This window comes from Cystoisospora suis (assembly GCF_002600585.1).
Source record: "Cystoisospora suis strain Wien I chromosome Unknown contig_1237, whole genome shotgun sequence".
NCBI classification, from domain to species: Eukaryota; Apicomplexa; class Conoidasida; order Eucoccidiorida; family Sarcocystidae; genus Cystoisospora; species Cystoisospora suis.
In genome coordinates, this window is record NW_027154038.1 from 55,370 (window position 1) to 80,646 (window position 25,277).

The window sequence follows — 25,277 nt, forward strand, 5'->3', positions numbered from 1 at the left end:
CTGGGAGTGCACTGCGGGCAGCCCCGTGTCGCAGTCGGTCTCGCTCTTTTCTGCTTGTTGCTTCGGTGTGTGCACTACCTTTTGAGCCTTTGTCGCTTCTTTCCTTGGAACAGTTTGCCGATGATTTACAATTCGGCTCGTTCCTTGGCAACACGATGGCTAACACTGCGTTCAGGGAAGCGTGTGAGCTTGGTCTCACGACGTCCACCTGGGCCACCCGGCGTTCTCATCGGTGCAAACGGAGCCTCCTTCGCCTTTGCATATCAAAGATTCTTCAGGTCCATGACCAGACGACCGTTACCGCCGCACAGAGGGTCCTTTGATCCCTAGGCAATTGTCTCGTGGGTATTATAACCACGACAGCCGACCACTCGTTGGCTGGTGGGCTTCTGACTTTACTGCACTCCATGACAAAGATCACAACTCATGTGTCTACAGGGTGTGAAAATGTGACTGTCAGAGCAATGTCTAGACCGTCAATTGCTGACTACACTCTCCTACTTGTCCTTTCCGGTTTGGTTGAAGAATCCTGAACTCTATTTGTACACACATCCGCGGGGGCATCTGCTGGCCTCGCAACCCGGCTGCGACGAGCCGGTGTAGTACCATGAGTATTAGACAACCGGGAAGAACACGTCAGCATGCCGCTGTGCCCGCATACATCGCTGACATATTCGAGCTGCCCAGAACGCAACAGTACCACGTGAGAAACGAGCAGATGATTTGAGACCAGTTTGGGAAAAGTATAGTTCAAGAGAAGAAACGAGTCAATCAGCGACAACTGAGCTTCAAAGAGTGGTCATAGGGCGGTAGGTGCACTCAGCTCACAGTGTACGTACACCAGACAGGAGAGACTTCAGACGTCCCAGAAGAGAGGCTTCACAGAGCTACGTTTTGACTTCTTAAGGCGCATGTTGTTCAGCTTGATAAGATTTTTTGTATGGAGTCTCGTGAACCGCAAGTACTCTTGTAAAGTCGCCTTTTCAATATCCTGATCGCACGAGGGCACGAGAAGATGCGAACACACAGCGATCTTGAGGAGACTGAAGGCATCGAAAATGTCATACCCCCGGAATATTTCGACAATACGTGCTCTACGTAAAATACCAAGTGAAGTCGACACCAAAATAGTCATCTTCCTGCATACCCGTCTTTTTCCCGTCCATGGTCGGTTCCACCCCTTGGGCTGCCTTCAAACAAGATCGATACACACGCATATGTCAGCTTGACTAGAGGGCCCCGTCTATTTCTTCCAAGAGAACAACTAGGCATATCTCCCCCTCCGACTACTCACCGTACACACGCTGTACCTAGAGTCCTCTACCCTCTGCCACACCTCGGTCGTATACAGTGCGTCACATATAGCTTTTGAAGCGTACAAGAATTTTTCTTTGAGTGCTCTCGTTCCTACTGAAAAGAACGCTTCCTTACTTTCAAACTCCCGCCACGTTCACGACGTTCATTTCAAAGAGTGAAAGACAAAAGGAGACAAGTGCATACTTGCTATTTCGCTTTCTCTCGGTCTTCTCCGACAAGTTTTTCCTCAGAGGTAGCACCTGCACCATACTCAGTCCATTCTCCATAGGTCAAAGAAACCTGCGATACACCTAATAGAAGTGTAAGACTGTGGTATTCTGGACTAATCATATAGATATATATATGCAGATCTGGGATTCTTCTTTTTGACTTACCACTCCATATAGGAACATCATAGCAAGTTCTCCGTACGTTTTCTCAGGTTTATCCAAGGTGAATAACCAAGGGGGATAGTCTTTATCTTCAAGAATTTTGTGATCTGTCGGGATGTCCTTATAGATGTTGAAAATATGATTTGCTCCTCCGATCCCTTTTCCCGCCGATGCTCCTCCTGAAGGACCTCCGGACTGTCCTTTCTTCTGTGCACTAGCCGCCCCACCTTTCTTCTTTGGTGCGAGACGTATTGATGAAAGATGAAGAAGTGTCTGTGGAAAGACGATATCCTGAGATAACAAAGCAGGAATCGACGGATGCTCCACCGAGTCCAGGCTACTAGTGTCACTCCTACTGTTTTCATAGGCATTTGACAAGGGCAGCCTTTGATGTATTTTTTCTTCACTCATACGTCTGGGGGGAGGTGGCGAAGACGAGAGTGGAGTAGTAGTAGTTAGATTCACTTTCTCTTGAGTATTGTGTGTGGCTACTAGCCTCGGGTTGTTGCTGTTTCCCCAACCCTTTCTTACATTTCTAGAAAGGAAAGGAGGAAAGATGGTGCATGACGGGGAGTAGTGCAAGTGAGGTGGCCTCATTTCCTTCACGAGTGTAAGGACACCCCAGCTTCTGGCCGCCTGACCACAACAGAGCAAAACTGGGGGGAACGGCTTCATTAGGATAATGATGATGATGATGGAGGGCCAAGACAAGGGCAAAACGAGCGTACAAAAGAGGGGCAGGAGGTTCTGAAAGGGGAATAAATAGCGATTGTTACGACGACTATTCTTACGGCTGGACTGTGAAGGGCATCTTCATGGATCATAGAGCCCAAATACTCTCCAATCTACGGAAAGCTCAGCCGAATTGCTCCTCTGCTGTACTCACAGCTTCTGCTCTTGAAACAGCCCGAAGGTGAAGAAGATGGAGACCTCAGCTGAGTATCCCCGTTCTAAGAGTCGGTCGTTTAGAATCCGAAGACACAGGAGCTCCGATCCCTTAAAGGCGCGACCTAGAATACTGTCATAAACAGGCAAGGACGAAGCCGCAAAGTGACAAGCATTCTCGAGTACGAAGGTTGAAAGGGATAACAATCGAAGAGACACTTAGCCTCCCTCCATCAGAACAGAGTGTGATGCTCTTGGAGAATACATCGACCCTGAAGAACACGACCCCTAAGGCAAAGAATTCCAAACCGGGGAAGTGGTTGGGCGACGAAAAGTAGGCTCTTGAGTAATAGAGAGACGAAGCTTTCTTTTTGCAGGAGCAGGCAAACGACCCGAGTATTTTTTCCGAAGGATTTATACGCCTCAGGCGACACTACAAGAAAGAAGACCAACGAGTGAATGGTAAGCAGAGCTTACCGGACCCATTTCCACTGTGAAATCACCAATCACACCGATGAGGACCGTGAATAAAGAAAAATAACGTGCGTGAAAAAGCGTGGAGGTGACGCTGGGGTTCGGAAGGCCGTACCCCGGATGGGTATCCATGTTCCGGCGTGAGTAGGTTTTGTAGACCAGGGGAAGATTGCTGCATACATGGCTCCTCCTCATTGTCCCGTTTTTCACGGAGAAATTTCTCGCGCGTCCTGGTGAAACTGGACACCTTGATGAGAGAAGAAAGATGAAAGCGGGTCGGTGGTTGGTGGGTGTGTTCTTGTAACTCAGCTGGGCAAATAGGGCAGATTTCAGTCTGGCTTCACTTGCCAGACACAAAGATTCCGGCGCGCACTCAAGCTCGATCAGGCGGAGAAGAAAGAACGACGGCGCTGAGGACGAGAGTAACTCTTCGCCCCGAGAAGAAAGAAGTCCAGTGTACACCACCGAAAGACAAAGGAAACGGTGATGTGGAAGTGACTAAACAACCAGGACCGATGAGCCTCACGCAACTGCGTCCGCGAAAAAAAAGTCTGATTTAGCAAGCAGTCTTGGGTTGTCCTTTCGACAGGAACTACCCCCTGTTATCGCTCGTTCCGATAGCTTTTTCATGTAGAGGCTATAACCATAACGCATGCGCAGTTTTACTCTTGGCCTTCCGCTGTGTATGTTGACGCATGCAAATGGTACGAAAAACTCTTCACACAACTAATCAGAAGGAGAATCCGTCATGTCTACCCGCCACCCGGATCCTTTATTGATTCCCCGGTGGCCCGAGCTCTAACGTGTTGTCAACATAACCGAATCTTCCCGTAAACACCGTCACTATATAAAGAAGCGACTGGCTCCCTCTAGTCTATGCATCTGGTCACTGCAGGCGTGTGGAGTGTGCGAGCGAAGCAGATCGGCGCTTCTGTAAGCAGCTGAACTTCCATCATCTGCTCATGTGGAGGACAGAAGATGGAAGTTCAAGGCCCTCGTCCGCACTAGAGAGGACAACCAAGCAAAGAGTCCGTATACATAGCTGTTGTTATGAGGGGTGAAAGAGTGGCGTCTGAAGTAATTCCTGGACTCGGCTGATCTTTCTCTGTTGTAATGTGGCCACGCAATCGGCAGCAGTCTCACGGGCAGGAACTGAAGTCGAGAAAGTCGGCAGGCTGAGTGTCGCTATAGCATCGCCGTGTCCGGCGCACACAGAAGGGGCTAGCTGTCTGGTCAGGAGACGGTCTACCAGGTAGGTAACCCGGTGACAGGATAGTGTGCTTGTAAATGGCGCAAGGGAAACCTAGTCAAAGAGATTTGAAAACAGCGCGACTTCACAATGCATCCCCGGAAGCTCTGGAGTGTTTTCCCTGATTTTCGAGTCGCCTCGTACCTAGCACCGGAAACATTAACGGCTAACTTCCGCAGACGTGGACGCGTGCGTCCCAGATCGTTCACAGCGGCAAAGAGATGGACAGGGGGATACAAGTGATTGCTACCGTGATCTACAGTTCAATTAACTAAGCAGGAATACGCCGTCTGTTACTTGTACAGCCTACTGTGGCTTCTCTCGTTGCAAGCTTAACAGTTCTGTTCCTTGTTGTCTCTCATACTCTTCCTTCAGACACCATTCTAGCATGCATCGCCGCTTGCATGTGAAGTCCCCTTTACTCCTCGCTTCCCTCCCAAATGTGTCGATTATCCCTGTCGAAGACTGATCAGTAAAATCCTAGCTTGCGGTCTTTATCCACCAACACACTCCACGATAACGACCGAAAGAGAAGTACAAGAACATCAAACAAACGACTTAGATGATGAATCTGTGAGAATACCTGGTTCGCTTTGTGCACGTACTGAGACACAGGCACACGCGCATACATACATACACATGTGTCTGCTGTACATACATGAGAAGAACATTACAGCCTTCTCTTCACTCACAGTCCTCGGAAGAACCTGAAACCTGAGTTCACTTCTTTCTTTCGCATGATCAACGATAATGACGACTCATCACTTCCCTCGAGAAACACTCTTCTCTCACCTACATTGCCAACATGTAAACACGGCCAGCCAAGCAGTCGCACCTCAGATACCAAGATATCACAATATCTTCTATACTCTTCTCACTTCCTCCTTCACACACATACCTATGTACCTACGCTCTTTCAATGGAACAAAACCGGCCAAACATCAATAGTCAAAAAGCTGTATCCTTCAGACATCGTACACTTCACATGGGAGGGGTAATCACTTCCTTAGCATCGCAAACCCGATTTGTTTATTATCGTAGTCAAAAACCGTATAGACATTTCTCATAAACAGATCTCCTAGAATCCATGTGCGGCCTATAGAGCCTCGTGCCGAAGCAACAAATCGAGATAATCGTCTTTCTTCCTCTTCGAAATCCTCATGTTGTTTCTTCTTGTGACCTTCAAGCGCCTTCAGTCCCATCATACCAAACAGACACGGTGTCCCTTGTGATGTGCTCACCTGAGAACGAAAAAGAACAGAAAAAGGAAAAAAAACTCGACTTCGTTCGGGGCACATGGTCAATCCCTCCGAACAAGCGACGCTCGTAGTCGATCTCCCAGGTGTCTGTACACCTCGTCATGTTATGTCAAACGCGAGCTACGGTGTTGTTTCCGTGGTTTCCGTTCACAAACCAAAGAAGTGTACATAGAAAACGTCTTGACAGTGCCGGTCGTTCTGTTAGAACTAGTAGACACACAGACGGTTGAACGGAACCTACTACTACTAGAACAGGGAAACTCAAATGACTTATCCCCGTCGTATGACGTGAAAGCTTTCATGACTGTGCTCCTATCTCAATCAACGCTTCCTCATGGCTACACATTCATACCTATACCTCTCGAAGGCCGTTTCACTCGGATTTTATCACCGTGAACTAACTGGTAGTAGGTGTGCTTGTTCTGTGGATTGCTGGGATACTTTCCTTTCACCTTCATAGGGCCTACTCGTTCAGGAGCGAGATGTGAGCTTGAGCAGCGGTTTCCACAGAGTTGCCTGTGTCTTCTGAATATGAAATATTGTGCCGATGTATATATTATTCATTGCCATACATACAGATATCCACATATGCATACGCGTGTTTAGGGGTGTATGTAGGTAGGGTCGAAAGTCCTGACTTGGTGACGGAACACCTGCTGCCAAGTGCGGAAGTCTGACCCACTGTCAGTAGAGACCCCTAGCAAAGGTTCACACCGCATTCACGTCTGCGTGCAATCAGAACTGTCGTCAGTTACTAGTGTAAGCCACACATATGAAACCCCTTTGTGTTCACTCACGAATTTAGGAGAAAAGAGAAGGACTGATCGTCGTACTTGATCAGCAAAACACGAAGTCATGAAACGAGATTACCTCCTACCCGAGACATGCATGCAGCAGAGTCATACCGGTATAATCAGATCTTTCACTCTGATAGGATAGTCTTGGCCTCCTACTTCAACCACGAAATCTCTCAGGACCTTCGCCTTGTCACACGAGATGAAGAAAGTCCCTAAAAAAGAACACACCTCATGACAAGCAAAGCAACACGGTGATGAACAGATAATCTAGAGAGGGGAAAGGTATCCCCGACAGACTGTACGCATGAGTGAAGAAGTTTCCCAACGCGAAAGACAGGCAGTTCTCTCAGACACCTGTCATATACACAAGAAAGGTATGAACACTGTAAATGAATGTTCCGTATCTCGGTGTCGATGTATGGACAGCCGTCTAAAGGTGATGACGTGCGACGATACAGTGCAAGGAAGTGCACACGTGTCACCGTACAGCGGTGATACGAATTCTAGACATGCCTACGAAGATTCCTCCTGACATGATGAACCATCTGCGGCAAACAGGCTGACCCTCTTCCGTATACACCCCGGCCTACCGAAACAGTTAGCACTTTGGTTGAAAACTCAATGGAGAAAAAAGAGGGGCGCAGTTCCCTGGAACGAAGTGTTTACCCAGTGATGAAAGAACGATGTGTATGTATGGGCGTCTGTCTGTCTGTGTACGTACGTCTGTCTGTATGAATATATATCTGTGCATGTGTACGTCTGTTTGTATAGATGTATGAGGAACAAATGTAGTGAGTCACACAGATGTGGGCGAGCCATTCACTAAGTCTGTCTAAAAAAAAGAAGCAAAAGGATTGTATTCAAGTCAATCACGGCAAGAAGCGGAGCAGATGCTCATGGAGATAAAGGACAAACAACGATACATAGGCATGTAAGTAAACAGCTTTCACCCTGTTTCGACTGACCAGCGGGAAGGAGAGGAACTTTGAAGGCTCCAACCATGGCCGCTATGCGTGTGACTTCATCGAGAGGCCCGGCTATCAGAGACGTCCCGCTATCAATCACCATCTAAAACAAGGTGACAGGAAACCCACGGCACATACAGTCAGACGCACACATCGACAATAGCCTAGATCTTCTTACAGTGGAATGGAAGAACAAAACACCTCTACACTCCAGACTTAAAGAAACAAGCACATTATTCTCTTGAATCTGTCGACCATAACTTAGGACGAAATTCATGCCCTAGAAGCAGAAAACACAATCTATTCCTACACAGACAAAGTTTCCTTGAATCGGTCGTCGTCATCATCGAAACCACACCACAGAGATGTCCACTCTGTGGATAAGGAAGTATAGCATATCTATATATATAGATCCTACGTAGGCATACACACGTCTACAGTACGAGAGTATATATACATATATCAATATACACCATATGACTCAGAGGAGATTCAAGACCGCCTGAATACTGTATCTCCTATACTTTATTTGAAGCAGCTATGAAGGAACTCTTATATTTGACACCCGCTTGGGGGACGACAGACGTTATGATAGACGGATGACAGATCTCCCTTCTTCAAAAGAAGAAGAGAAAACCACTCGGGTCTCTTTCGGGACCACCATCGTTCTACAAGGAACTTTTCTACTGGTTCGTCTTTCCTGTGCTAAACAACTAGATCAAACGCTGAGCACTATCAAGCTTGTTCTCTGGATATCAGATGAGATGCCCATCTCATCTCCCACATGCACCTTCATAGGTAGTCCCTCATATCTCGCCTCGGCTTCGAACGATGGTCAAATAGAGTGACGACTCATTAAGGTGTACGTACACCGTTCTTCACGTCCTATTTTTAGACGCCTTCAATTTAACTGACTCTCGTTAGACCCAACTGCCTATATCATACCCCAGGGGCAGTACTTACAAGGCGGACATCGAAACAGACACCACTTCGTATATAAGCCGAGGAAAGAAACGTCCTCCTCCTTGTACTACGAAACGAGAAGAGCTAAGAAAATCTAAAATACCACCATGACGACAATTACAAAATCGACCTAAAGCAGAGAACTTCACGACATCCCCCTTTTCCTTTCTTCCTTTTCTTCCTTGAGCAGCAGAAACAGACCAGTGTCCCATGAATGTCTCCCTTACCTTTGTCGTCGGAGCTACTAACTCTCCATCACATTTCAAGCCCTTTGTGTTGATCATCCAGTATCTTTCATCGACGACAGGAGAGAAGTTGATATCTCCAATGAATCGATCTTCATTCACCCCACCTAGCGCTAGTTCACCGTCGACACCATTCTCTGACGCTGAACACACAGAATAACCAAGGGACGCAGAAGAAGAAGAAGAAAGAGATGAACAGGGAGAGATCTAGAAAAGAACCCTTTCCCATACATAAATGAAAAAACAAGTCACCTTTTCCGCAGTGTAGTTGCAGCGATCAGATCCTTCTTCTTTTCTTTATTCCTAAATGGATGACCCGCCGAGAAACCTCAACTCTGTCCAGATAGATCATCCAAAAGAGATGAAAAAGGAGGAGAAGATCAAAAACCTACATAGATAGAAGGCAAACATCCATCTTTTAACAACCCTCTGTTCCAGTGCTGCCTGCATGAAAGGCTTCAAGCCCTTCGTAGCAAGCGTAGGGAAACCCATGCCTGATAAAGAAAGAAAGAGGGAAAGAGATCCGAAGACAGACAGAAAGACAGAAAGAAAGAAGGAAAGAACGAATGAAAGAAGGGACCGATCAAAAACGCATACTACATTACGGCAGAGACGTCAAATCGAGATTTGTCGATTCCCTCCATGTACGTACAGCTGCTTGTTCTTTTCTTTGAGTAAACTGATTCTTGAGGAAGCAACAATGAAGCTGTGCATCGATTCAATCGATTCCTCTCTCATCTTTCATCGCTCACGTTCATGAGTTCTATATCAAAAACGTCTTCGTTTTGGTGTATCACCCTGTTGGTTGTTTTGTTCGTTAGCTAGTCAAAATTGCAAGGTATATCTCCCTTACCAAGAATGGATGAAGCTTATATATATATATATATATCTAGGATGACACCTGTTGGGTATGGCCGTATACATATACTACACATCCCCATAAATATATATATATATATGTATACATACGATGCTACCGGCTGGGAAGTAGGATAGGGTGTAGTGTATTCTCTGAGTCTATAAGAGCTTCCCTCAGAAGACGACAGCGTTTTGACGAGCTTCTTTCACGCAGCTCACCGTGTGAATCATGGTGAAGGAAGAGTGCTTTTTCACAATGTTCTTACCAAGAATTCCATCGAACTTTCCAAAGAAGAAGGCAGTCCCCAAGCCACTTAGATCATCAGCCTCAGCGAAAAGATAGTTTTCTACTCGAAGAGAAGCGAGAGTTACTTGATCATTCGAGAGAAATCCCCCGACTGGCCCAGATGCGTACTATACAGGCAACAGAAACAAGACAACAATATTGTATACGAAGATACCTTGTATATGTCACACACATGTGTCGCAGTTCTGGACGTCTTATTTCTCTCTCGCCGTGTATAGACGTAGATATCGCTCTATCGATAGGTTTCTAGATTGGGTACATCGTGTATAGGAGAATCTCCAAGAAACTTGAAGTGAAGTGAATATATACATATATATCTCTATTTCGAAAGGTTTCTAGATTGGGTACATCGTGTATGAGAGAATCAATTTGTGTGAAGAAGACTGCATGCACCGCATTTTGCATAAACAGACCTCCTACTCATTTTGAGAACCAACACTTACAAACAAAACTCTTGTCCGTAGTCTGACTCAGACTTCGGTAAAGTAGCGAAAAAGGTAGGGGTAATCCCTCTCCTCCACTTCATACATGGATTGAGAGGAATACAGGCCCGGTAATGAGAACAAAGTGAATGCATGCAGTCCGTGTAAAGAAAGAAAGCACGCCTTCATATATGATTGTATAGTCCCATCAGTCCTCCCCACGTCGTCTTTTTGCTTTACTTGTCTCTCGTCTCCGACGTAAGTGAGGGCAGAAGCTTCGCACGGTTTCACGAAAGATGCGAAGATACAGTGGATCGTTATACACAAGAGAGCTCCTGCATCCAAGGAGTGTATGACGTAAACGGAGACATTTATCAGACTGTAACTTGAATCTCCACGATCTACATACAAGTTTCTCCAGCGGGGCATGCTCGCTGTACAAAAGCACCCATATATATACCTATATATATACGTACATCTATATATATCTATCTATCTATATTTATACACACATATACATGTATCTACCTCTCTATCTACGCATATATGCATATAGAGAGCAACCCCGCTGATATGCAAGTAATTCCTGTATACCTACTGTTCACATGTACCGCACTCTTTGATGTCCACCACTGAAACGCTCCTAGCACATGCAGTTATGAATACTGAAGAAAACAGGATGACAGGACGACGAGAAGACTGCTTTCTCTTTCTTCCGCCTAGCTCACAGCGCCGTTTTCAACGAAGGTGGAGGAGCTCCTTACAAAGCCCTTACTTCCCCCCCTTCCTCACCTGGACGCGGTATTCGGTTCCGTCTTCTTCGTAAGTACTTGATTTGTCATGATCATACGTCTTATGTAGCATACAGAAGACACCACATTTCTTACTGCACGCCCAGAGATCACTGCTGCCCGTGTCGACAACTACGCGAACCTTCTGTCCTGGAGAACTTAACAAGAAAAATACCATACACAACATAAAGATATACAGACAGACAGGGAGCGATGTATCAAACGAGAACGGCCTGTATGCATATGCATTACTCCCACGTTACCGCGGGGCATACATCCACAGTGCAGTAGATATTCATATATATGAATACATACATACACATATCTACAGAAGGCATACATATATTTGTATACTACACGAGAAACACCACGACCTTGGCTGTTGTTGTTGTTGTTGTCTCCAAGTATCTGAAAAGAGAACAGTGGACTGGGACTAGATCCCCATAGTTATACGAATAGACACCTGTACATAGAGATAACTGAACGATCCTTCGTATGTGAACGGCCTCGTATATCCAGTTGGGCCTACAAGCGTATAGAGGTACACAGATACATACAATCCCATGAACACGTATGTGATTGTCTGTAATTCCTACGACAAGTTCTTCGAATGTGATCCCAAGTCTTGCAGGCGCGCACGATGAACAAACATGTCTACACTTGATGCTGCTTCGTATATAGTGGGTCTCCTGCAATATAGAAAAGGAATCTCGCCTGTCTCTACAATTGTATCTGCTGCCTTGGCCGTGCACAGAACGATGTCCTGCAGGGAAGCTAGGAACTCATTCACACGGCGGAGATAGCAAGTGCTATCAACACGTCCATTCACTCATCCGTACACACGTACGTACATTCATTCATACATATGGAATCTCTGATCTCTTTGCTCTCGTGCAAGCGAGGATGCTCTCCTTATCTTTGGGCTAACAAAAGTGAGTGAGAAAGGGTGTTGACCAGATAAGCGTAAGATCTCGAGACTGAAGGAATAGAAATACCGTTCTTGAGATTTCTTTGCGCCAACAGACAACCGCCCCTACTACATCAGCCGAAAGAGAAACCTCTCAATCGGAGTTCAAGAGCACAAGACAAAATTACTTAGTTGTTCGAGTCTGCTATGCCGATACCGCGGGTATTTTCTACTCAGCAATGAAGTTGTGAGCGAATAACTTCTCATAGGCAAATAGACATACAGGTAAATAGTGCGGGGTTCCCATCACTGTATCTACATACTTACGTATGTTCGGTAAAGTACATAAACAGCTGCGCATGCATAAAAGAAGACCCATATATATGTATACATGATTGGAAGTCCGCTCTCGTGACCGGTCTTTTCCTTACCCCAAGTATATCTCCGTGTAGTACTGCGCATTCATGTAGTCATGAATACTTATGTCATCGCCATCACCAGGTTCCCGTTGAGTGGCTTTCTCATGACGCTCCAAGGTATCTTTGAGATGCTGATGCAGCTGAGGAACAAGCACCGTGTTCCTCTCCCAGCCAATCTCGCGAAGAGGCTTCATCTTACGCATTGGCATGATCGCTACCTCACCTACATTGCAGAGAAAGCAAAATCTCCAGACAGACTCCTCTGTACAATAGAAAGAGCTTGAAGACGAGGCGCTCAGTTGCTCAGAGAACAACAGACAGAGCTAGGGCAGAAGAGAGATACACCAGACCGATTCGTGCGTGTGGTGTGTCTACGCTGTCCAGAGTAACGAATTTGCCTAGCCATGAACGAGGGTAGCTATTTGCAGCTACGAATCTAGAAATCAAAACACATGGACCATACATGTATGGGCGGATGAGCTGAAGCGACTGAAGATACACTGACATGTGCCACTGAGTGTACCTTCAGCAACGGGGTACATAGTGAAATATTTCTGTATCATTCGTTGGGACTGCCCTTCACAAGAAAAGCGCACGAGAAACAGCAAAACTGCGAGCTGGAATTGCTCGGTAACAAGGCGGCGTCTCCACTACGGAGACAGGAGAAGGCAAAGCAGCGATCTGACAGGTAGACTGTAAACGGTTGAGACCGCGGCTGTTGGTCGGAATCTTCATAGTGCGCAGGAGGAAATCCTGACCGTTTTTGAGGCTGCTCGACACAAGAGAAGGCAAATAGTCGCCAGAGACGGAATCTTGAAGCCATTGAAGTTCCGGTGAACTGTGAGGATAGTCACTGGGAGTGCCCTCCCCGGGAAATTCGGAGCCACTGCCCACCGGGGGGATCACTCGAGAATTTGTTCGCCCTCGTAGTCGATCAAAACTAAGGTCACTTAAACTCGGTGACTGCACCGGAGTCCTGCTATCATCGCCGTTAGACTGTAACCTCACGAATCCGTAGAGCGTGAAGAATATGGCCCCGAGAAACAGACAAAGGAAACACACGCGCATGAATAACCCTGAATTCAGACGACGGTCTTTGTTATCTCTTCCGAATCCTGAAAACACAAGCCTTGTTCTCTTCCAGGAAGATAGTACAATCTCTCGAAGAAAATGGCGGAGGCGACATTTGCTCTTCACCCAAAACTCTTGGGTGCGATTACAGCCGCGCGAAGAAGCCTCCTTTTCCTGTGCGGACGCAGGGGAGCTCACGCTCGAGGGATCTGCGCTCAGAAGTGACGCGTACAGGGAACTAGAACCGTCTTCGCAGCGGATAGGGCTCGTTAGGATGCCCCTGACGGATGAAGAGGCCGCTGCCATGGTCTGGAAAAGAAACCAAGCCGGAAGAAAACTGCGACGAGAAGAAAATTCCCGGGAAGGCCCCTCAGAAAGCTAAATAGTTCAACGCTACGCCGTCTACAGTCCACCGGTTGTTTTTTTTTTCTCCCGACGCGGTCTTCTGCAAAAACCGGGCAACTGACCCGGAGCGTTATACCAGTGCCTGTGCAAAGAAAGTCAAAAACGGTAGCTGGTAGCGAAGTTCCCTTCGCTGAGTGCAGCAGGACACGAGATTAGTGACGACCTTCAAGCAGAAGGGTCATTGAACGTTTTCGACCTTCGTACCAGTCACGCGGAGTCAATTCTACGTGATGGACTCTGTAACATGCTAGCTTGCCGCGTGTTTAGAGAATGAAAATTACCGTCTCCTTCACACGCCACACACCGCAGAGATGCAACTCCGCTCGTGTCCTTCTTCCCGGCAGAGTGGCCAATACCACAGAGCAAACTCGCGACCTCGGATAACCGTGTCAGAAGTGAAAACAGCGTAGTCTTTCTACAGAATGAAAGAGACGAGGTCACGGCAAACACTCAGCTGCGTGTTGTCTCGAACACCAGAGTGTGTCAGTTTAGGCAGCTCCCTGCATGCAACGGGACCCGTAATCGTTCGTTGTGTCTCTGGGGCTGGCCCCGGTTGGCGTAGCACGCAGACTAATGGCTATGCGCCCGGAAAAGGTACCAACTATCAGAATGGACTGCTGGAGAGGTTTTTTCTTGGTTTACGCGTACTTGCTGATTATTTGAGTTACTGTCTCGACAGCCCTGACGGGGGCCCGCATATTCACTTCGTGCGTGGAGGCGTAACCGCGTGAACGCCGATAGGCCGCTCCTGGCTGGTCGCACTCTGTTCATCATCCAGGGGAGAAGATCGATAGCGACACCGAGAGTTAAGCTACGGACAAGTCGCGAACAACCAGGAAGATACCACAGCACGGGATTCACAGCGGGCCAACTAGCTGCCAAGCTCGCTGTTAAACCCCGGACGATGCAACACTGCACGTGCGCTGGAACCCCGCGCGGGGCGCGCGAGAACGTCGCGGACCTCGTCGCTGGTTGCAAGACAGCAGGCGCCCAGTGACGGGACTAAAGACATCGGATGATTTGACATGATGTCTGTGTACCTTTAGCGACAATTCCAGCAGTTACAGGGGATATAGTCAAAATTCATCGAAGCGAATACATTTTGTACCTTCTTTTACATTTCTTTGGAGAGACGCGGGTGGCGTCCCAGGACATACACGTCAACCATTTCTTGGGAGCGCCTGGAGCTCCCGTTCAACCACGGACGCGCATAGCCTGCGGCCTGGCGATATAGTATACGCCTAGAGTAATACACAGTGTCGCTCACAGGCAAAGCGTCTCGGCAGTACACCTCCTCCTGGTCCCGGTAGCGCCGTCCGCTCACTCGCGACCAGTGTACCAGGCGAGAACTGCCCGCAGGAAATTACAGTCCGCTCTCGCTCTGGCTCCTGGCGCCGCTGCGCTGAGCCCCTCCCCCACGAGATGCTGCTCATTCGCGTCTCGCGGCCCTCCGCCTCGGACCGACGCCGGACATCACGTAAACGCAGCCTTTCGGGAATGCGGACTCCACGCAAGTGCGTCTAATTGAGTGATGCATCGTTCCGGAGCAGGGAAAGCACTGTGCATGCCTCGCGTTAGTTGCGTCTCGGGGTGCTGCAGGCGGGTACGCTCGGACATTATCATGGCAAGAGTCGGCTCATTTGGTCTGTAACTCACTCAGGTATAATTGTCGCGCTGCGACCGTGGTGACAATGAGCGCGTCCTCGTAAATTTTTGTTGGGGGCAACCAGTCCGCCTCTTCGTCTATCAGGCTGTGGACACCATTTTCTTGGGCATTTCGCCTTCGTCGGCGGTGGTGGTTCCCAGGAGAGGTCGTCAAGATGGCAAGCCGAACTTCCGCCTCAGTGGGTCATGGCTGTTCAATCACACAAGCGAATACTCATGGGAGCTGTAGGCGGCTGTTGAGCTGGATCTGGGAAGAAGCAAAGAGAGCCAGAATGTTGAGCCTGTTGAATGTGGCTGCTCGCCTCGGCTTTCTCCTTTCCGGATGTCCTGATTCGGTCAACTGTTTAGAGCTAGTCACGCGGCCGCCTCGTTTTTCGACTTACCTGGGACTGAACGTTCACGAAGGCGACGACGCCGGCGGGTTGGTCAGCGTTTCTGGTTTTCCTAGTTCGGCGGAGAAAGAGCTGTCGGCTTGGCCCACCGGTCGGAACGGGTTGTTGGAGACGGTCACCGAACGCAGCCGGTGAGATTCGTTACTTCCTCTCTGCTGCGGTCGCTCGTCGTCAGTGTTTTCCGCCTTGCAGCCGCCAGCTCCCTCGAGCGAAACACGTAGCCGGCTCATGTGTATACCTCTGAGCCGGAGTGCGCCTGTTGTCTTTCATCCAGGACACTGTTTGCCAGTCGAGACCCCAGTAGGCGACGGGCTGGCGTCTTCATTGCTGGCCGTGTAGCTCGGGTTAAGTGGGAAGGCTGTTGATGTTCGTCTGGTCTGCATCAGCCCAGTTCTCTATGTCACCCTCAAGGCGACGGGGACTGTAGTGGCTTCACACGGATTGGAAGAGAAGCTTCAGTCCCAACCAACTCATAGCGAGTAGTCGATCGTGTGGACGCGTCACACTGTGTGGCCGTGAAGGGCACCTTCAGATGATTTCGTTGCATTGTTTGCGCAAATGTCCGTGAATATTGTTGTGTTCAGGTTTTCGGCGGACGGCGTTGGTCGTGAGTACCCGTTCTCTTTTGTCTCCGCCCCATTCCTTCCGGGATCCAATAACCAGAGGTTGGAGAGTGGCGGAGTGGCAAGACGGCTGGCAGAAGATGATCCAAACCGGACCGGGGCGAGGCCGAAGGTTCCGGGAGTGGATTGGCTGATGCAGAGACTAAGCATCCGCAGAGGCGGTCGGCGAGACTCTCCCTCAAGCCAAGGCGAAGAGCCAACAGCTTCGTTGCCTGGACTACCCGGGGACGAGGGCGGCCTTCAGCAGCCCCCGTCACGGCAGGGTGAAACCGCCGAAGGGTCTGAAGACCCCGCCGGCAGCTCCTCCGCGAGGAAGACAAAAACGAGGACAGCCCGGTCATCACTGCCAGGACAGGAATCTTCTGCAGACTCCTCGGGACGTAGCTCGGTCTTGCTGACGATGCCTGCTGCCTGGCACAGATTTAGGCGACGGCGGCACAGATCTCCTTCCAGCACACAGGAAGTGGAAGTACCGTCCCCTGAGCCTTTTAGGCCAAGTGGTCCTGGGTTCACAATTCCCCCTGATGAGACGGTTGAGCGATTCCTGCTTGAGCAGAGGGCCGGTCCTGATGTGTTCGGAAGCAGCCCACCAAGTTCGGTTTTGATATCTCCCTGTCGCAAGTGTGAGCTGAGGGAGCAGCTGGTAAGAAGCTTGCAACGGGATGAGGAGTTGAGACTTCAGAAGGAGGCGACAGCCTTGGCTACAGCGGCCTCTCTCGAAAATGAAGTGATGAGGCTAGAGCTTATACCTGTAACGATGCGCTCCCATCTTCAGCACGGTCAACTCACGGATTATCGAGAACAGCTGCGGAAGACGCGACTTGTTCTAGAGCAAGGAAAGAAGGAAGGGGGGGTGCATCGGGAGAAACGACGCCAGTTGAACGAGCACGCAGCAGCACGGCAGAAGGTCCAGAGCAACCTCGCAGAAGGTCGCAGGCGTAGGCTCTCTCTAGAGCAGAGGGAAAGGAATCTTGGTACTTCTGTATGGTTGTGGCGGACCCGACAGCATCTCCTCACTGCCGGTTTACTTTCGCCGCTGCCGGAGTCTAGCAGATCATCCCCTAGCATGTTGGGTGCAGCTGCTCCTTCATTGCCGCAGGAACGCCCTGCACGTCATGACGTGCGGACACGGTTACTCGCCCTCAACGCAGTGGTTAGCACAACTGTGCGACGGAACCGAGGGCCGTCGTGAGTGCCGCGCTGCGGCACGAAAGATCGCTGTGGGGACCTGGTCTCCTGAGTTGTTGGAGGCGTCCTCGTCAATTGTGCTGGACCCTCCTACGAATCCTACGACTCGTGCAGATGTGGGTGCGAGTCCTGCAGATGGCACTGCCTTGCATAGTCACAGCTCGGTCAGGGCATTCACGGCGACACTTGGAGACCGCCGTGCAGTTTGCTTTTAGCCGGCTAATGTGACGTTGCCCGGGTGAGAAATTTCGGGATGTTCGCTCACAGAAATTTTTCACCGAGCGACGGGGATGTGCGATGATCTTTTTGTTTTTCTCGGAGGTGTATGTGCCTTGCAGTGTCTGAGACTTTCGTTTTCAGAGGCAATGAGAAGTGAAGCGCCTTGTCCAGGCCGTTCTATTGTACCCGGCGATACTTAGTCTGTGAGCGTCTCGAGCAGCGTTGTTCAATTTGCCAGGTCCGGATATCAAACATTTCTGTGATTTGTACCGCTCGAACATCGGGCGGCACGGCGAGTAGCAGAACAGACTCGTGTGATGGGCGGTTTTCCGTCTTGAGGCGGAGAGGGGTTTGTACAACAGATCCGTCTGCAGTGGACACGGGCACCGTTACTGATACCCGCCGTGTTTTTTTTTATTAGCGCCCAGTGTGTGTTTTCCCCAGAGATTATGAGAATCTCATTTGGACCTCCGCCGATAGCCGCGTTCGTTAGTAGCAGGTCACTTCTTTGTAACGCCGGAAGGATGAAAGGCGAAGCACCTGAGCGACCAAAGATCGAGCGCCTCACACTCTTCGGTTGTCGCGTCAGATCCCTGCTCCGCTGACACCCGTCAGGGTCAGGGGGGATGCGCTTCGTGGCAGCAGTTCGAATTAGTGTTCCGAGGAGTGCTCTCGTGGCATCAAGAAATGAAGCGCCCACCGTCGATCCGCGTGAGGCGCCTACCATGGAACTGAGGAGGCACGCAGGCTTGCAGAACTGTCTGCTGAACTGCGTCCCCGTTCCATCGGCCCTCGCCTGTAGGTACACATCTTCGCGTGGAATAGACGCGGGTCATTAAAGCATGCCTACTTTTCCGTAACTCGAAACGACACCGGTCATCATCCGCAGAAGCACAAAAGTCATTTGCAGGGCAGCAGCAGACACAAAACTTTCGGACGCAACCACGCCTCCACCCGAGAGTTAGACAAGGATTCTGTTTTGTCGTCTTTGCTACTACTCCCGCAGCTACTCTGCGTTTCCGAACGAGCAAGTGCCCATAAACCAGGTGTCATTGTTTTCGACGTCCTCGGTCCTGTTGCTATGACGCCCCGAAACAAAATGTTTACATTCCCGGCGACAGATGGAACCCCATTTCGACTCTCCATGTACGCATCCGACAATCCTGACGACAGATGGGACCCCATCTACCACACGGCTCTCCATCTACGCATCTGTCACGTGTATTGAGGCTGACAGCACGTCGCTCAGGAAAGACGTGTGAAGAGACACACATCTTGTGTGTAGCAATATACACTCACGAAAAACCTGTGATTCTATCTATCTCTTGTTGACCGGCTCTCCTCACTGGAGACAAACCCTCCTCCCAGGGGTTTTCATTTGCTTTGTTACATATCCTCATTCAAACAGCAAGCACAGATATCTATAAGATCACCGTACCGCAGCGAAATCAACTTTGTTCCTTCATGCAAGTTGACTAGGCGCGTGTCCGATAATGTACATGAACACTTCGATACCGTCAGGTTAGATCGATGTGATGATCAGTCTCAAACTTTGAAGCACACTTCCAGTAGCGGCAACGACGAAACGTGAGTTGAAATCGTGGTACAAATATACCTGGTCTGAGTGCGCAAGGTAACAGGGTTACCCACTGTAAAGAATAGTGCGTGATGCCATGCAGGCTCACTGCCCTTACACGTATGTCGGTTGGCCGCTGGATTTCGAAGCTCTTCAAACGGCGCTGACCTACGGCAAAAGCAAATCACTACGCATGCCTTCCTCCTGTGAGTGTCATCAACACACGTGATGTGCAAATGAGGGACGAGGGGGACTGCACGAATGAAAGAGACCGGAAGGAAAAGACGCTGTCACCGTCGAACTTCAATTTTAGGATTCATAGCCTCCTGAAACTTACCAGGTGATAAAAGACCTTGCGTGAGACACGAAAAGTAACACCAGCATCCGTATCAATCAGGTTGTCAACAAAAAAAGACCTTTTGTTAGAAGTCTATATGTCTATGTATCGATCTATAGATCTAATTATCTTGGTGTGTATCCATCTACCCGTCCAAATCATGGGAGATAGCATACAGGGGAGAATGAAGACCAGCACAGAGGCGACAAACACACCGCGAACTAGCTAACAACCTCAGTGAGGACACACTCCTCCTTCATCCACCTTAATGTCTCTTGTTTGTCCGGCGAGAGCTCCACGCAAACTCTTTGTGCTTACAACAGAACGCCAGCTGTACATTAAAGCGATGCGTAAAGGCAGTCACTCCTGACTGACGGAAATAAGCTTCTCTATGCAGCAGAAAAAGTATCGGACACGTCCGCAGCACTCAGGAGTGCGCTTGTGAATCAAGAAACCAGGTATCGGAAGAATGTCAAACCACAGAATCGCATGCACGCCAGCACTGGTTGAGTGATACTAAGAAGCTAAAAAAGATGCATCTTCTCGTATGGCGACGGAAGGAAGATACAACACAGAGAAAAACAACTTCTCGTATACCATCCTGTCTGTTGTATAGGCACTGAACACTTTCCTTCTTTTGTGTTGCATGACAACAGCCGGAAGCATGGACATCGTCTCTGGTCTTTCATATCGTTCTGCTTCCTTCCTTCTGCTTCAGCATCACGACAGCTTCAACTCCGACACAAGCCTGCCTTTCTCCATAGTCCTCATCTTTTCTTGAGTATCCTGTCCCAGGCACAAAAGCTAATCACTCCTGGATAGCCTCTGTAAAGCCACACCTACTGCTGACTCTTCTTCTTTTCTCTCTCCGTGTCTATATCCATCTGTTCTTTCCGCGTCGTCTTTTTTCTTTCCCTCGCATGTGAACAGAACAGCATAGAACATGCCTCTTTCCTGATACCCGGGACGTTGGTGTTCTACCTTCAACGACGGGTATCAAGCCTGACTCTGAACTCTCTCTGCAAGAAGCTTTCTCGCCTCTATCCCGCTCCTATTTTCTCATGTGTGATGCGGATGCGTGCATTCGGGAAGCAGCTATACCCTCCTAAGAAGCAAGAGATTGCTCGCTTGTTCTGAAAAAGAGATAGTAACCCGCCATGGAGATATCTGACGGGAAAAGAGAATTGCGTTAATGGGGAGGATCCGGGGACGGGAGGGTAGGAGAAGGGCAACGGGATCGGAAACCTGGGAAAAAAAAAGAAACATGAAGGAACCCGAGCGAACCGGAGAACAGCAAAGTCTCCATTCACTTCGGTCGATAGACAACAGACAGGAGCCAAAGAACAAGGAGAGAAGAGCAAGAAAGGATCGATGAGAGTTTTGACAGCAGGCTGCCTCCCTGGGAGAGGTGGCGCGATCTCCCGAGACGTCTCCGATGCTGCTTCTTTACACAAGGAGTGAAAATGCCTTCTTCGTATCTAAGCCGGCAGGAGCTGGAAGGAAGTCTTCGACTGCAGGGGGTGAGACGACTGGTCGACTGGTGTTGCTTTTTAGACCAACACAGACAAAAATTCGAAATCGAGCCTTTTCTTACGTTTTGATTGTGAAAGGAAGAAGCAAGTCGCGCAGAAACAGCTGCGTTTCTTCCCGCTTTCTTCCATGTGTGTGGATAGAGAGTTCATGAAGAGAAGAGCCTTGTTGCAGTCATATTACATCTGTGTGTCGCATTTTCTCTTCAGGTCCTTCTTGGAAAGTCCGATTTTTGAAATGAAGCAGAACTAAGGAGATTCGTTTTCTATGGGACAGTCGCCTTTCAAGTTGTGGCTCTCCATTGTCGTCTCCGGCTTTCCCCCAGGCCGGTCTTCTCTGCGAAGCTCCGACGACGACACTTCACTCTTGTTTCTCTGGATCGGTTTCTTGTCCGAGACAAATCTGACCTTTTTCATAATACAAACGTTGTTCTGTCGTTTTCTACATCTGTCCAAAATCACCTCTCGTCCTCTTAAAGCATACTATAGAGCCCTCTCTCCTGCATTCTTCATGGTCACTTCTCGTCTTGCTTCCATTTTGTCTCTTTCTTGCTCTCCTGCGCCCAGACAGTTCGCTTCCCTCGACATCATGGCATCTTCTTCGCTTTCTGTTTCTTCCTGTCGACTTCCCCAGTCGCTCAAGCGACTCTCTCACTCATCTCCTCGTTTCTTCAGCGCTCTCATGACTATCCCACGCGGCGCCTCGAGTAAGCAGACATCCATGGGAAAGAGAGGAGAACCTTTTGCTTCCGTATTCATGCCTGCTTTCTCTCACTTCAATCGGACGTCATTGTCGAGCTCATCACCCGTCTCTTCTTATACCAACCTAAGGACACAGTCGTCTTCTTTACTTTCTTCTTTCTCTTCCTCTTCTCGAATGTTTTCTTCTTCGATTCCCCCTGCGAATTCTGCGGCACTGGCTGACCCTTTACGTCCGTTTCCTTCACCTCCCGCCTCAGGAGTTTTCTCGGGAAGTTCGCCGTCAGCTTCTTCTACCTCCACAACTACAACTTCATTTTATGATGAAACTACCATAGAACAGTTGGGAAAGGACACAATCAAAGGCATTCATTCCATGGAAGAGTACGAGCATCTGGTGTATGAACACCCCGAAAAGATCTTGGCATGTCTGTTTTCCGCTAGATTCTCTCTTCAAGGCAAAATGCTCCTTCAGCCTTTTCTTGATCTAGCCGTAGTTTCCTCCTCTACTTCGGCTTCTGCCTCAGCTTCGAATGTTCATTTTCTCCTTATCGATTGTGATGAAGTCCCTCGCGCTGCCTATCATGCTAGGGTGAGTCATCTCTTCTCTGTCGATTTTACCTCGATCTCTTTCTTAACCAAGAATATACCGTATTGTGTTCCTTTGCCGGAGAGAAGAAGAAACAGTGCAGGCATGAAACTCTAGCGTATTCTTCATTCCATATCACTCTTCTCTCTTGCCAGATGACTCCGCTCCCCGTGGAGGCCCCTTCCTTCGATCGATCAATCCTTATTTATGTTCTCAAGTGTCCAGTGTATCCGAGCACGTCTGTATGTAGAGATCTGTAGATACAGGATATGTTTCTCTAGCCTGTGTATGTGTATGTAGAGATAGGTAGTCCGCGTATGTATTCGCACAGATATAAGAGTAGATGTTTCATGAGGTGAGGGGGGGAGTTCATAGCAAATTGTATGGAGTCAAGTCCATTCATCATTCGTTTCCTAGCTGATTTTTCTTCTGTGTCTCCTCATCAAACAGGAGAAACAGTTTCTTATAGTGATAGACCTCCTAAGACAGCTACATAGAAAACACACCCCCTCCCTCAGAAGAAGAAAAACATTCGAGTCCGTGTATTGATTCATTCTTGTCTCATTGTACTGCAAATGTATATAAACCAATATGTATATAGATATGCTGGTTCATATACATCTCTCTCTATACATATATATATGTATATATATATATATACATGTATGCTTTATAGGTGGAGAACGTGCCAAGTATTGTCGTCATGAAGAACGACGATGTTTTCCGTCAGCTCATCACAGACAAAGTCGGCGGGGTGAAATCGGTAAGGTCTCTCTTCTATGTATATGCATACATAGTCTGTATCTATCCATGTATATAAATATATGTCTATAAGGATACGTACACGTATGTGTATATAGAGAGAGGTAGATAACTATTTGTCTAGTTTCATCTTCTCGTCCGGTCCCGCCGTCATTCCTTACATAAGAGTGGGTGCCTGCTGTGTATGTGTATGTTAGATAGCTAGCTACATATCAGCTCTCTTTTCTTCCCTCAGCACTCCTGAAGCTTCACACTACCGGACAGGGGGTCATTCTGTCCCGCTGTCTGTTTTTCCCTATATACGTTTATGCATGCATGCATTTACTGCGTACATAACTATGTAAAAGATACAGGTGTATATCTTGTCATGTATACATCTCTCTTGTATTGCATGCAGTCTCGTGTATGGGGGATGAGTTGGAGATCTTCGCAGTCAAGGAAGAAGGAAGCATGTTGGATGATTCCTTGTAGAGGCTACAAGTCCTGTCTCTCATTCTCGAAGCGTCTCCTATTTGTAGACATATTAGAATGACAACGGCACACCTCCTTTTTCTTTATGATGACCTAAGCTATAGTCCGCATCCATACAGCCATGTGTCTTCCTCTCTCTGACATGTATACATAGAGTATACATATTTATAGAGAGAGAGAATTTGTGCCTCCCTCGTCACCGGTGTCTTAGAGATACGGTACCTTCATATAGAGGGATACATGTTCCTCTGCATGCTTTCCGGTCGGTATGGGCAGTACATACATACTACCTACATCCATACGTACATATGCGTGTACATGCATGTATGCTTTATACATGTGCGTGTGTATCTATACATATACATATATCTTAGAGAGAGAGATTTTTATGAGGGCTTCCATGTCTCCCTTCCTACCAGAGGCACGGTCGGTCGTGTAAGAGATGCAGTAAGAGAAGACAAAGAGGTAGACGTATCATCGATGAATCTATGATATGAAAGGCAGACCTCTTTACGAGCGTGTCCGCCAGCCAGTTTTCTCCCTCTTTCGCTTCTTTTCTTTCTTTCTTTCTTTCTCACTCTCTCTGTTCATTCGAATGAAGCTTCGCTTCTACAGTAGCCACGAAGAAGAATCGAAAAGCCCTGTCCCTGCAAAGTCAGTAGATCTGGATTGTCAGCTCGCATGTAGAACTCCTTTTTCTCTCCTCCTTTTCCTCTTTTCGGGTGTACAGACGGCTGACTTGATTCAAGAGACGCGAGGTGCGATAGAACAAGCTCAACGTCTTGAACAGCAGAAGTCTGGAGACTGTTTGTCTTCACCCTATGCCTCCTACACACACAATATTGGTATAGATAACCTTAATGTATATCGCGTGCACTGGCCTGTCGCATGAAAGAGAACCCATGATAAGACGACGAAGGAAAAGAAAGGATAAATAGAAAGAAAGAAGAGAATATTGCAAGAGAAATGTGTCTGAGAAAGATGGGGTGGATGGACTGAATGAACTCTCTTATTACTTAATCAACCAAGTGGTGTTGCATGTGCGATTTCTTTCTTTTATTTCCTCCTTTCTGTCGTGTCTTGTTTTCTTTCTGTGTTCTCTTCATTCTTCGTTTCGACGAGGCCTGCGGTTCGTGTTGAAATGTGACTGGATGTGATCTAGGAAAGTGAATGTACCTTCTCGTCTCTGTGAAGGAGACAGAGTATCTATGGATCTGTCTTTCTCTCTGTTCAACAGTCCTACTAGGACGGAGGGGATTTCAAGATACATGCATGTGCTATGTGTGTGAGAGAGAGAGATGTCTTACAGAAGATGATCAAAGCGAAAGAAGGTATCATCCATGAGGAGTGAAATAGAGTCCAGGAAGAGTTGTTTCTCTTCTAGCTATTTGTAAACCACGCATGCATGCGGGTACTATCGGTGGATATATTTTGCGGCCATACATTTCGCGGGAGTGTTCATGGGTGCTTCTCTCTCTCATATAGTGTCTTTTTGAGAGGTGTATGTACACCTGAATGTCTT

The 25,277-nt window shown here is 48.2% G+C and overlaps 5 protein-coding genes across 5 annotated transcripts; 2 read left to right on the forward strand and 3 right to left on the reverse strand.

Annotated features, from left to right (window-relative positions):
* Positions 1-802: 802 nt before the first annotated feature.
* Positions 803-3,603, reverse strand: CSUI_002929 (mitochondrial ribosomal protein l37 protein). The gene is made up of 2 exons (XM_068063127.1): positions 1,692-3,603; positions 803-991 (listed from the first exon to the last, which is right to left on the reverse strand). Exons 1-2 carry the CDS (start codon positions 2,361-2,363, stop codon positions 857-859), a joined length of 807 nt encoding a protein of 268 aa, XP_067924898.1. The 5' UTR covers positions 2,364-3,603; the 3' UTR covers positions 803-856.
* A 1,135-nt stretch (positions 3,604-4,738) lies between these two features.
* CSUI_002930 (aspartyl protease asp1) lies at positions 4,739-14,172 on the reverse strand. Its single transcript, XM_068063128.1, has 9 exons — positions 12,988-14,172; positions 12,242-12,452; positions 10,905-11,061; positions 9,650-9,797; positions 8,918-9,019; positions 8,508-8,668; positions 7,318-7,420; positions 6,461-6,564; positions 4,739-5,537 (listed from the first exon to the last, which is right to left on the reverse strand). The coding sequence occupies exons 1-9, from the start codon at positions 13,604-13,606 to the stop codon at positions 5,295-5,297; spliced, it is 1,848 nt and encodes a 615-aa protein (XP_067924899.1). The 5' UTR covers positions 13,607-14,172; the 3' UTR covers positions 4,739-5,294.
* A 546-nt stretch (positions 14,173-14,718) lies between these two features.
* CSUI_002931 (uncharacterized protein) lies at positions 14,719-16,490 on the forward strand (the record flags this gene model as incomplete). The annotated part of the gene is made up of 2 exons (XM_068063129.1): positions 14,719-15,893; positions 16,347-16,490. Coding segments are annotated over exons 1-2 (510 nt in total), but the record flags the coding sequence as incomplete, so codon positions are not given.
* Positions 16,491-18,587: 2,097 nt separating this feature from the next.
* Positions 18,588-21,257, reverse strand: CSUI_002932 (uncharacterized protein). The gene has a single exon (XM_068063130.1). It carries the CDS (start codon positions 18,975-18,977, stop codon positions 18,693-18,695), a length of 285 nt encoding a protein of 94 aa, XP_067924901.1. The 5' UTR covers positions 18,978-21,257; the 3' UTR covers positions 18,588-18,692.
* A 7-nt stretch (positions 21,258-21,264) lies between these two features.
* CSUI_002933 (rna-binding protein) lies at positions 21,265-25,210 on the forward strand. Its single transcript, XM_068063131.1, has 3 exons — positions 21,265-22,525; positions 23,199-23,285; positions 24,486-25,210. Exons 1-3 carry the CDS (start codon positions 21,503-21,505, stop codon positions 24,645-24,647), a joined length of 1,272 nt encoding a protein of 423 aa, XP_067924902.1. The 5' UTR covers positions 21,265-21,502; the 3' UTR covers positions 24,648-25,210.
* The last annotated feature ends 67 nt before the right edge of the window (positions 25,211-25,277 follow it).

Excerpts from the sequence above, each read along its gene's own strand:
- CSUI_002929 (XM_068063127.1), bottom strand. The coding sequence starts at position 2,363 with ATGAAGCCGTTCCCCCCAGTTTTGCTCTGTTGTGGTCAGGCGGCCAGA. Across the intron at positions 992-1,691 it reads TGATGTTCCTATATGGAGTG|GATATTGAAAAGGCGACTTT; the intron begins GTAAGTCAAAAA and ends TCGTGCGATCAG.
- CSUI_002930 (XM_068063128.1), bottom strand. The coding sequence starts at position 13,606 with ATGGCAGCGGCCTCTTCATCCGTCAGGGGCATCCTAACGAGCCCTATC. Across the intron at positions 9,798-10,904 it reads GAACCGAATACCGCGTCCAG|TACGCATCTGGGCCAGTCGG; the intron begins GTGAGGAAGGGG and ends TTGCCTGTATAG. Across the intron at positions 5,538-6,460 it reads TGAAAGATCTGATTATACCG|GTGAGCACATCACAAGGGAC; the intron begins GTATGACTCTGC and ends TTTCGTTCTCAG.
- CSUI_002932 (XM_068063130.1), bottom strand. The coding sequence starts at position 18,977 with ATGGGGTCCCATCTGTCGTCAGGATTGTCGGATGCGTACATGGAGAGT.
- CSUI_002933 (XM_068063131.1), top strand. The coding sequence starts at position 21,503 with ATGGGACAGTCGCCTTTCAAGTTGTGGCTCTCCATTGTCGTCTCCGGC. Across the intron at positions 22,526-23,198 it reads GCGCTGCCTATCATGCTAGG|GTGGAGAACGTGCCAAGTAT; the intron begins GTGAGTCATCTC and ends TATGCTTTATAG. Across the intron at positions 23,286-24,485 it reads AAGTCGGCGGGGTGAAATCG|ACGGCTGACTTGATTCAAGA; the intron begins GTAAGGTCTCTC and ends TCGGGTGTACAG.